We start from the raw sequence: 13,127 nt of genomic DNA on the forward strand, positions 1-13,127 counted from the left end.
CATTTACCGACAAGTTGTTTGTCGAGAAAGCTTTACATTTTGGCAACGACAAATTTGTAGCGGAAAAAAAAATTGAAAATTATGTATATTTTTTTATAAGATTTACATATTTACAAGAGGCATCCCTCAAGCACTAATATTACAAACTAAAAACACTGCTGAAAAATATGAGTGGCCAAAAACACTGCTGAAAAATATGAGTGGCTACACTTTTAGCAACACAATATGAGTGGCCAAAAACACTGCTGAAAAATATGCTTTTGGAAGCGTTGTATAAAACCTAAAAGGGTAAACTCACTAAAATACACAAATACATCCAAATTGTGAACCCATAGTAAAAACAGCAGATAACAAAATGAAATCATGAAACTAACAACCACCCAAATTTGCAGCAGACCAGCATCTAGTAGCAGCCCGCTTCACAGCAACATTACAGCAGCAGCAGCAGCCCAGCAAAATTCTGCAGCAGCACACTGGCAGCAGTAGCAGCAGACCAGCAGAATTAAAGATGAACATCTAAGCAACAAGGCAATCACTATTGTAGTGTGTTACCGAGTGGAAGCAGTAAAGATGAAGCCATATTTTCTTTCTTTTGGTAACAAAAAATGAATTTCAACGCAATCACTATTATTGTAGTTAAACAATAATTCTATATTTAGAATTTAGTATGTTCAAATTTGTAAATCTACACTTACAATGATAGATGCTCGTGATGCAAATTTACTTTTAACAGATGATGGGACCACAATACTTTTAAAATCTTCATGCGACAAATAAGTAACCAGTGGAAGGAAAGATTCACTGAGACCCATTGTTGGCTTTTCTTTTGCATTCAGAACTGATTTAACATACATATCAAGAAATGTTGGCTGTGCAACAAAAAGCAATCAATCAAAACACTAGCTAGAGGGACGTTAAATATAAGTGCAACATAAAATCCGAAATCGCAGGACCTAACATAACATTAACATCATGTTTGACAACATTGATAATTTTAGTGCCATTTTAGTATTACTAAACACTGTCAGCATCCAAATTTGTAGAATTTCAAAATGTAATGGTTAATTTGGCACTTGAAATCAGAATTTAAATCATATTCCATTTAGCATGTTCATCATTTTGTGCAAAGTGAAGTTTCTCTATCTTAAAAATTAGACCCCCTCTTTAATGGATTTTATTCTTTAATTAGTAACTAATTTTGCATTACCAAATTGCACTCAATAGACGAAGCTCCAAAATTTATCATTTTTTAGCACTAGATAGGGTCATCAATAGCCGACAAGAATATTGTTGCTGATACAACAGCTAAAAGAAAAGAGCTTCTTACCTTCCATTGATCAAATAAAGAAGGAATTGAACTTGAAAATTCCAGTAAAAGCCCCAACAGTTTCGGGCTATCTTTGTATGGGATCCTCGCATCCTTTAGTTCTGCAATGTAGGTTTTGTAGATTTATGATGACTGAAAAAATTAAAAATATAAAATGCATAAAAAATTTAGAACTAGAAAACCATAAAAATGATTTAATCAAAACTGGACAAATGTTAGAGGGGTAAACCTCTAAGAACAAACGAAAAAATGTTCGTTTAAGGCATTGCTCATAAGATTCAATGGCCAAAGTTATATTGCCGGCATCTCTATAAAGAGGCCCTATACAAAAATAATTTTAAGAAACTAATCGATAATAAAACTGAGAGAGAGAGAGAGAGAGAGAGAGAGAGAGAGAGAGAGAGAGAGAGAATTTCAAAACAGAACATTATTTTTGTGTCCAAATAATAAAAATGTGTAAGATTGGAAAACCTAGGATACTAGACATCACCACTAAATAGAATCAACAGACACAATATGTAGTATTGATTTTTCAAATGCAGTGTCAACAAGCATTCTTTTTCTCTTCTTCTTCTTCTTCTTCTTCTTCTTCTTCTTCTTCTTCTTATCTCTTTTTTGTTTTTTTGTTTTTTCTTTCTTTTAGAGGTAAATTAATAAAGTGACAACAAAGGGGCACATCCTCCATCCATACACTAGGGGTCTACAAAAAGCCAACTATAATCCATCCACCATAGATAACTCTCCCATAAAATCAACAAACGCAAAAGAAGTGTCACAAAAATTCCCTTTCAGCCAAAAATGAAAACAGCGTAAAAAAGCCAATTCAAGTTTGTGAAATGCAATCCCAATAAAAAATAAAACCATTAACTTCAGTATCAAATGAAAACTACATTTATGTAACCTTGAATTTTGGCAGAGAAGCAACATTCACAAATATAATCTTTTTTTATCCCCCTTGACAAGTAACACCAATAATACCAATGACAACCAAAAGAGCAGCAATAACTACCATGTTAACAAAAAGAGGAAGTAACAGCATGCCAAAAACATGATGACCACAGGGTGAGAGAGAGAAACTAAGAGACCTAAGTTATTATATGCTTCCGCATATGTAGGGTTTGCAACAATAGCTTTCTGAATCATGCTTGCAGCAACATCCATTTTACCCTGTAAAAAGAAATAAAACGTAAAATCGATCAGCAGCTGCATATTGTCCTTTCCAAAAAAATGATTTTTTTGAACGGGTATAGGTATTGAACCTAGACAGTGTAGACGACACCAAGATTGTTCAAGGACTGTGAGAAATTTGGTTTGATGGATAAAGCCAACTGCAGAAGAATAAATAATTTTTATAATATCAAGCGCACGATGATTTGAGACTTAAAATTTGCACATAAGCATCATAATTTTGCCTGATAACACTCCACAACTTTATCAAGGTTGTCACGGTCTTTGTATATCACTCCTAAATTGTTGCATGCCTCTGTACAATGAGGATTGAAGTGGAAAACAAGTTCATAAAACACAATTGCCTGCACAGATATTAAATAAATATTCTCAAGTTCTAGATTTGAAATGCATCAAATTTCTCATTAAAGCAACTAACAGAAAGGAAGAAAATGAACGATGATTGCAAAAAGGAAAAAAAGTAAAATAAAGATAATATACTTTCTAGTAGAGAATAATGTTTGAGGAGATCAGTTTCATTCATGTGAAGTTTGCTTCAGATTGAAAGACATGACAAGCAGAGAGATAGAGAGACACAAAAGTTTTATTTCCGACAACTTTACCATGTCAAACTTCAGCATTTCCCCATATGCAACGCCTAGATTATACATGGCATCAGCATAGTGCCAATTATAATACAGAGCCTTCTTGTAGTATTCCACACCATGGTTAATGTCTCCCTCCAATTTAACCTGAATATATCATTAATTCACAATTTTTTTAAAAAATAAAATTGTGAATGATAAAAAACCAGAACAAAATGATTTCTACAAGCAAGTGTTTAATGTAGGAAGATAGACTATTACAAATGATCCTTGGAGTTTCTCTCCTTCTTCCATGTTTATTATGGGGAAATTTTGGCACTATTGCACTATGTTGTTTCTCAAGACCCCTATAGGTGAACACTAAAAAGTAAAATTTATTTTTGACATCAACTTGTGTCATCTAAATAGATCTAATATGTGTCATTGATGAATGGAAGACTAACAATTATATTCAAGAAACATGAAATGTGTTATAGCACAAAATCACCAAAAAATTGCATCAACTAGAACTAATCTAACATTAGACCATCCAAATTATTGACCATAGTACTGCCAGGAGTCACAAATCAAAGCCTAAGAAAAAATATGGGTACGGGACACGGACACGACACAGACAAGTAGATACGGCATTTTTCCAAAAGTAGGACTAGAACATGTAGAGCACTTTTCCAAAACTAGGACACATACACGTCAAATAATATATTAAAATTTTATTTTATATGTGCATATATAATTTTATATAAATTAAATAAAATCACTTTTTTCAATAAATAATTTTTGTCTAAAATAACCATTATACAATTGAATTTTTATTCTCTAACATGTGGCCAAAAATTGGCCAGGTCGAGGATCTACTACATTAACAAAGCCAACAAGGCACATGAGTCTACAACATAAAAAAAAAATATTCAAAACGATCGCTTTGACTTCTTCCTTTCACAACTCATCTACTACGATTTGTACATTTTGTCTCTAGATGTGTCTCTGCAAGCTCAAGTCGAGCAACTATAGCCTCCCCTCCACTGAGGGCTTGGGTCTTGATGAGGTGTCATCAGTCTAGGAAATCAATTCTGATGGGGGCTTTTGCAAGGGCTTCAATCACAATTAGGTGTGGTCATTCTAGGGCATCGATCACAATGGGGGCTTCGACGAGGGCTTCAATCATGATGCATGCATCTATCTAGGGCTTCAACAAGGGTTTTAATTGTGGTTGTTAAAGCCTTCGATCTAGGGTTCCAATAACACTGGCATCAATTGCAACGAGAGTTTATTTTATCCATGGTCAATTTCTTTCAATAAATTTCTTTCTTTTAGAGGGAAAAAATAAATAAATAAAAGCAAGTATCCGGCAATGTGTCTGGTCTTGTCCATCACATGTCCATAATTTAAAAAAAGAAAAAAGAAAAATTGGATGCTATTTTTCGCTTCTCAAACACAAGTCGGTGGCATGTTCGGAAGTATGTGTCTCAGACATCTAGGACAATAATACATGAGATGATAGTGTGTCGGTGCTTCATAGACCAAAGCTAATAATAAAATTGTCAGGGGATAGCAAAAGTTCTGCAGGTAACTATGGAATGTAGTTTAGCATGTGACTAATTCAACCCTATGTACACAAGAAGAACCTGAAAACAGATGAAAGTAAAAATTGAAACATATAAGAGTAAAAAAGGAGAGAGAATACATTATAACAAAGATGGAGGAGCAAAAGAATATAATATAAAAAAAGAGAGCCCTTTGACATATATAAAGAAAACAAGAGATATGCTAATGACCAACCAATGGGTGGTCATTAGTCATAATGTATGTGTAAAAAGTGTAGAAAATGTATAAAAAGTGTATAGAAATGTGTAAAAATGTTTAAGAATACATGGAAAGTGCATCGGAATTTTAACTATTTTTTCATTATTTTCACCTTAAACACCCATATGGCCATGCATTACCCAAAAACAAAGGGCAATGTGGAAGACCAGAAAAGAGAAATGGATTTGCGTGCAGCAGTTGCCAGCAACAACCAAAAAGATCAAATGCCAGCAAAAATTTTAGAGAGATGACAATATGCAGCTGCTGATTGCAGAGGACATTCCCTGTTACATGGACTCTTCTACTTCTTCTAAAGTATCCGTGTCTACCGGATATGACAAAGATAAGGGTGTAGGACATGTGTCTTCCAAATCCTCAAACTTTTTACGATATTTGAAGAATAAGAATTTCACATTAGCTAGTAAAGAAACATTTGTAGCTCTAACATAGAAAAGAGATGAAAATTCTGTATTTTCTCTAAATTCTATTTAATTTCAAGTACATTTTTACATAATTTACCACATCTTATTCAAGAATATTATACAATATGCAATATATGTGTCATGACGAGTCCTCATTCTCATATCCAACTTTTGGATACAAATCCCTCTTTTGGATACAAATCCCTCTTTTGGATACATATCCCTATATCCTTAGATTTAGATTTACAAAGGTCTAATACTTAGACACACACACACATACACCCCTAGTACTTGTAGCCGAGTCCATGTAACATAGGACATTCCCATAGAATAAGACTAGGATCGATATAAATAAGTGCTTCTGGAGTGATGTGTAACGTGGAAGTAGTGAAAAATGAAGGGGAAGTTTTATATGGCAAGCATGATACCACATTGCACATTCCTTTCTCCTTAGATTTAATCAGCCCCTCCAATTATGCCATAAGTTTAAACTTTACCTAGCCTAATCTGTTCTTACTCATAGAACAGATAAGATTAAGTAACATTTTGGTTTCACAAACAATACCCCTTTGCAAACTCATAGAAGCACTTATACACTAGTAGTTATTATAAGTTCCTAATGACCAATAAAAGTCCAAAATGAGTATCACTACATCAATTTCCTTCATATTCTTGTGAAATGATACATATAGTGGGAAGGATGCCAGCAAGTGACCCTGCAAATGCAACCATTAGTTTCAACTCTTAACAGATTTAAATATACACTACAAACAAAAAAAATCCAATACCGAAGAAAGACATTGCCCTCCAGAGATCAACTCTCTCAGTTCATTCTCAAGCTGAGACACGGATGGAGCTTCCACCACACAATTTGCCTTTCCTTCAATCAAGAATGTGATTTCTCCTTTTGGTTGGCGAGTCAAGAATGCTCCTTTGGCTTCTTCCAAAGTTCCACACCAAAACTATAAAGGCATGATCTATATTAGTAAATCAAAAGAGAACAACACCCGCAGACATGCTGACATGACCAGCAGTGAAAACATGTTTATCCACTTACAAACCATGATTGTCACAGCATACTAACGCGTCTAAGTCATTAAAAGACTATCATTGTAGTATTATAGTCAAGTAAAATATGGGACTAAATATTCTGAAGGGTGTCAATTGGGAGAAACCATTGACTTCATAAATGCATCCTAGATTTGCAGGGTATATAACCAGCAACATAGTGAATTTCTAGAAAAACCATGTGCAACCAATAACAATTATCAAAGAGAAGAGAAACTATAGCAAATAACTTAAAATACAAACCCACCTCTTCATGTATTTTTGTCATCTCTCGAGCTATGGCACATTGTCTGCAACACATCAAAACAATGGTCATAACCAATCCTCAGGCAGCGTGCATCTTTTGGTTAAATAAAGAAGAAATGATAGGAATATATAGAAAACATAGGAGCCAAAATCTTGCACTGCCAATAAAATTAAATTTATAAACCAAAATTTATTTAGTTAGACCCTTCTTCCCGCCTCCTGCCCCAGTGCGGTGCCCTGGGGAATCTATGACAACACATTTATACAGTTCTCGAGTGAGTTATGACTGCAACTGCATTATAGTGAAAACTTATTAGGATTGACTTTTATTCCTTCTTATTTTGATGTAATAAGTGATTTAACTTTAACACAAGGCAACACAAAGATGTCAAGAAGGTCAAGAAGGATGTGGCTTGAATTGATGAGGAACTAAGCAAGGGCCTATAAAACAATGAAGAATCTAGCTTTTGATAGAGCTTATAGACATAAATGGTGAATGGATTTGTGTGCACAACCCCAGCAACATATACAAACTTCATTTAATTTGGTTGAATATCTAATTCTTTCATGCAAACATTTGTCCCAATACCAACAGTTTCCAACGTCATTTTTCCAACTGTACCTGGAATACTAGAGAACATTCATTAATCCAGGTACTTAAAAGATGAAAATACATCAAAGTAAATGAAGGACCAAAGCAAAGAGTCAACTAATAAGCTTACCAATCCTTATCAAGTGATATCTCTGAATAGATATAGTAAATGAATTTTTACAGTGTTAATAGATATAGTTTGCTTGAAATAGTTCTCAAAATTAAATTCACAATACTTTAGTGTTGCTTGATCCAAGAAAATGATGATTACTTCTCAGCAATCCTTCATGTGTTGCACAGAGTTGTGATCTCTTAGAACTACAAGAACAAAACAAAATGCCTAAAGAACACATAGAACGTAACACTGTAATGCCAATGTTCAAAGAAAAAAGAAGCTTGCCCTCTGAAACAAACTAGACTAGACCTAGACATGTCCATCTCTTACTAGATTAAGAACAAGAAAGGGCAAGACCATGGCATATGCTTAACAAGCTGACATGATAAGTTCACACACATCCCCATTTTTTATGTAACTAATTTAGTAGTCATCCAAGACATAAATACCCAATGAAAACATTTTAAAATGAAACTTAAATCATATCAGAGATACTGTAACATAAATTTTTTATATTAAAAAGAATTTTCTAGTCCCTCTACTATTTTTCAAAGTGTATTCAAGTCAACAAAAAGATTTTAAAGAAAATGTATTCGGCTGATAAATATTCTCAATATACATTTAATCAAAAGAATTGCCATTTGCTTGTTCTATGATACACTATATGTAATGCCCTCAAAATAATACATAAAACCCATCACTTTAGACATGCATTGATATAAAAGAAACCAACCATTTCTATTCATCAGAGTAATTCTTACAACTGTATTACATGTTAACAACAAAAGCAAATGCCCTATGGGCTTACAGCTTTCCAAGTCAACACCTGGTTACACAAAAGAAGAGTGCTAACTCTATACAAAATAAGCCCTTGGCTTGATATACATGTAATACAAACAAAATAAATAAAAAGAGTCTTCAACTCTCATCATCATCCAAGCTATGTCCTTGGAGGTGGCATACTACATGTACCTGAAAATAATGTCCCATAAAGGGTGAGCCAACGCCTAGTAGAGATATGCTAAACACAGTATGAGCAATAACTAAGACATTAGCAATTGATAAATGTTCAATTTTCATAAATCAATTCATAACTCATTTCCATTTCATGACCACTATGTTTATGTTTCATTTCAGTTTCCATTTCTTATCAATTTCACAATTTACATCAACGGCTCAGAACCTGGCCAACCACTTATATGAGACAGTGACTCATATTAAACGTTTCCCATTTTACAATAGATAAACATACTAGTTGTATCAACATCTCAACAGATAAGCATACAAGCTGTATCCACATTTCAATAGATAAACATATGAGCTATATCAACACTTCCATAGATAAGCATATAAGCTATATCAACACGTTAACTGATAAGCATATGAGCTGTATCAGTGGAGTCCATCCCTTATCTCCTCCCAAACAACATCCGGTTTAGAGGTCCATCCCCTATCATCCCCTAAACTGTGGAGTACATCCCCTATCTCCTCCCAAACAACATCCGGTTTAGAGGTCCATCCCCTATCTTCCCTTAAACCGTGGAGTACATCCCCTATCTCCTCTCACACATACAACGTATATATACACATAGGTCATATACACAATCAATCAATACATAACGTTGATGTATTCTATCAACCGTCATACTCTATGACATATCCAATTGATTAGTTTTAGTTTGCCTAATCATCATGCATTGTCTACAACAATCAAAACTACCCTCCACCGGTAGCCCAAGCAATTATTTCTAAACAGATAACAAAAGCTCTAACAGATAAAATATCAATGTTTTCAAAAGTGAACGATTAATAAATCCAACTCCACTATTCTACTATATAATGAGTCAATTTCATTATTTCCAACTCAATTCCATATAACCACAATTTTCCCAAATTAATCATACCAATTAATTTATACAACCAATTAGGGTTTTCTACCCCATTTCCCAATATTGACCCAATGGTCTATATATCAACAACCAACAACAATATCATTATTTTGAAACCCACAATACACATTTTAGAATCAAAATAACAAAACCCTCTTTTAACATTTTGAAACCCTAAGTCCCAAAATTACCCAACTTCAACACTTTATCAAAACAACCAAAATCTATGTCAAAGACCATAAGAGTAAGTAGGAATCCCTACCTCAAAAGATGACACCCAACGAAGAAGATGACGAAAACGAAGTTGCTCCAAATCACAAGTTTCTCGGATCAAAATGTAGCCCTCGACGATCAACCCAACTTTTACAAAGGCCAATGGTGAGGAAACAACTCCTACGAGATCAATACTTAGAGAGAAGTTTGAGTTTCAGAGTAAGGTGCTCTCTAATGGCCTTTTCGGAAAAGTAAGAGAGAGAGAGAATGAGAGAAAGTGACTTAAAAATGCCCCACAACCAACTAATATACGACATTCCCGCTCGAGCAAACAACACAACGCTCGAGCGTCAAGAACAAAAACTAGGTCCGCTCAAGCGCAAGAAAGCCCGCTCGAGCGCCAAGACACAAGAATACAGTACCTCCGCTTGAGCGCGAAAACCAATCCGTTCGAGCGTAGATTTTCATCTCCCAGAACTTTTCAGAAAAAGAACTACCCGCTCGAGCTCTAACAAGACCGCTCGAGCGCGACCCGCTCGAGCGCAGTACACCCGCTCAAGCGTAGAAAACACACCTGCAAAAGTTTTTGCAGGGACATGAAATGCTGGAAGGGTGTAAACCACGCTCGAGCGCAGAATGACCCGCTCGAGCGGACCAGACAAAAACTGGGCAACAACAATGGCAGCCAAAGCTCTACCAACCTGTAACAACCAAGCCCAACACAACCTATAACTCAAACAAATGGAATCAAAGGATGACAACAAGGTAGATACAACTACCAGCTCCACGGAACCAAAGTCCAGAATACAACAGATACACAAAGGGAAAATCGAGATCGCTATAACCTTCCCCCCTTAAAGAATTTCGTTCCCGAAATTAAATAAAGGTTTTTCAAAAACAAGATTTTCGCAATTCCCAACATTATTACAATGCGAAATTTAACAACTCGACCCATTACCGGTCTTTCCATCTCTATTCAAGAGGCAATTCACCACATATCTCAATATGTATCAACAACATGCTTTTCCGAAATTCAATAATTTCTACATACATGTTTCACAATTTTATATCATATATCTCCATTTCTACAATACATTGAACACATGCAATGTTATAACAAATTTCCATTAACCAAAACATCCACAATGTTTTACAACTTAAGACATATATAATGCTCTTAAAGTTCAACGATATTACAAAATTACCAATGCATGGTTACACATCAACAAACAAGTCCGGATATTTCTCATGGACTTCCAACTCACGTTCCCAAGTGGCTTCCTCCGCTCCATGATGTTTCCACAAAACCTTTACCAAAGGAATGGTCTTGCCACGCAGGACTTGATCCCGTCTATCCAAGACCCGAACCGGTCTTTCTTCATATGAGACATCCCCATCTACCTCTAAGTCGGTCCAATCTAACACATGCGACGGATCCGGCTCATACTTCCGAAGCATACTCACATGAAACACGTCATGCACTCCGGACAACTGCAGTGGTAAAGCTAAACGATAAGCAACCTCCCCAATCTTCTCAAAGATCTCAAAGGGACTAATAAACCGAGGGGATAACTTCCCACTCTTCCCAAACCTCATCAAACCTCGCCTAGGTGATATTTTCAAGAAAACATGATCACCTACCTCAAACGCCAAAGGCCTCCTCCTACGGTCAGCATAACTCTTTTGGCGACTGTGGGCTGTAACAAGCCTCCTACGGATAAGCTCAACTTTCTCCGTCGTCTCCCTAACCAACTCCAAACCCAACAAAGGTGCATCACCCACCTCGGCCCAACACACTGGAGACCTACACGGTCGGCCATACAAAGCCTCAAATGGTGCCATACCGATGCTAGACTGAAAACTGTTGTTGTAGGCAAACTCCCCCAAGGGCAAGTGCCTCCCCCACGTCCCACTAAAGTCAAGGACACAACCTCGAACCATATCCTCAAGGATCTGAATAGTACGCTCAGACTGCCCGTCAGTTTGAGGATGATAAATCGTACTAAAGGTCAACTTAGTGCCCAAGGCACTCTGCAAACTCTGCCACAACCTAGCAGTAAAATGAGGATCTCTATCTGAGACGATCATCACTGGGACCCCGTGCAATCTCACTATGTCCCGAATATACAAGTCGGCGAGCTGATCTACCGAATCTTTCACGCGCATAGTAATGAAGTGCGCCGACTTAGTCAACCGATCTACAACCACCCAAATGGCATCACTACCCTGCTGAGTCCTCGAAAGACTTAGAACGAAGTCCATAGTGATATGCTCCCACTTCCACTCAGCAATAGGCAAGGGTTGCAACAAACCCGCTGGCCTCTGCTGCTCGGCCTTCACTTACTGACAAATAAGGCACTTAGACACGAGAATTACCACATCTCTCTTCATACCCCGCTACCAAAACTGGCAACCCAAATCCCAATACATCTTAGTGCCTCCCGGATGCACCGCAAGGCATGAATGATGGAACTCTCGGAGTACTTCCTCTCAGCAAGACTCCGGCACAAACAAACGGCCTCGGTATCTCACACTCTGGTCGGGATACACTGTCAAACACTTCTCAACCTTCCCACTGGAGATCTTCTCTCGGAGGGAATCTACCTCAAGGTCACCTCTCTGTGCCTCTAACACTCGAGTCACAAGTGTAGGCTGCGCAACAACAGAAAACAAGGCTGCAGCCTCAATAGATTCGCCCAGAAGCAAATCAGACTCGCCAAGTGCACCCAACATCTCCCATTCCCGGATGGCTATACAAGCTACATCACTAATGGGTTTCCTACTAAGGGCATCGGCCACAACATTGGCCTTTCCCAGGTGATAGTGCAACTCAAAATCATAGTCCTCAATGAACTCCATCCATCTCCTCTGCCTCAAATTCAAGTCTCTCTGTGTAAACAGATACTTCAAACTCTTGTGGTCCGAGAACACCTCGAGCCTCTCACCATAAAGGTAGTGCCTCCAAATCTTCAAGGCGAAGATCACTGCTGCTAACTCTAGGTCGTGTGTAGGGTAATTCTTCTCGTGTATTTTCAACTGACTTGAGCCATAAGCTACCACTTTCCCCTCTTGCATCAACACACCACCCAAACCCTCTCGTGAGGCATCACAATAAATCGTATAACCCAACCCTCTCTCCGGAATAATCAAAACCGGAGCGGTGGTCAATCTAACTTTCAACTCCTAGAACGACTTTTCGCAAGTCTCACTCCACACAAACTTGACCCCTTTCCGCGTCAATCTAGTCAGCGGCGAAGCTAGCCTGGAGAAATCTTTCACAAACCGACGGTAATACCCAGCTAACCCCAGAAAACTACGGATCTCAAACACACTCTTAGGTTGTGCCTAATCTTGCACTGCCTCTACCTTGGATGTATCAACAGACACCCCTTCCCCGGATACCACATGGCCTAAGAATTTGACCTCTCATAGCCAGAACTCACACTTCCCAAACTTGGCATACAACCTATGGGCTCTAAGCAATTCCAGCACCACTCTCAAGTGTTCCTCGTGCTCCTCCTCAGAAGGCGAATAGATAAGAATGTCGTCCACGAAAATGACTACAAAGCGATCTAGGAATTTCTTAAAGATCCGGTTCATCAAGTCCATAAAAACTACTGGTGCATTGGTAAGCCCGAATGGCATTACCAGAAACTCATAATGGCCATACCGCCTACAGA

At 37.3% G+C, this 13,127-nt stretch overlaps 1 protein-coding gene across 1 annotated transcript in view; it reads right to left on the reverse strand.

Annotated features, from left to right (window-relative positions):
- Positions 1-6,005: 6,005 nt before the first annotated feature.
- The window catches only part of LOC114273455 (uncharacterized), a 91,976-nt gene continuing 84,854 nt past the window's right edge, over positions 6,006-13,127 (reverse strand). Inside the window, exons 5-6 of the mRNA XM_082909442.1 lie at positions 6,640-6,682; positions 6,006-6,286 (exon numbers count right to left, since the gene is read on the reverse strand). Of these exons, the coding sequence (XP_082765568.1) occupies positions 6,089-6,286; positions 6,640-6,682 (241 nt within the window). The 3' untranslated portion in view covers positions 6,006-6,088. The remainder of the gene's footprint in view (positions 6,287-6,639; positions 6,683-13,127) is intronic.

This window comes from Camellia sinensis, chromosome 2 (assembly GCF_055761805.1).
Source record: "Camellia sinensis isolate YWXY chromosome 2, ASM5576180v1, whole genome shotgun sequence".
In the NCBI taxonomy this organism is placed as follows: domain Eukaryota; kingdom Viridiplantae; phylum Streptophyta; class Magnoliopsida; order Ericales; family Theaceae; genus Camellia; species Camellia sinensis.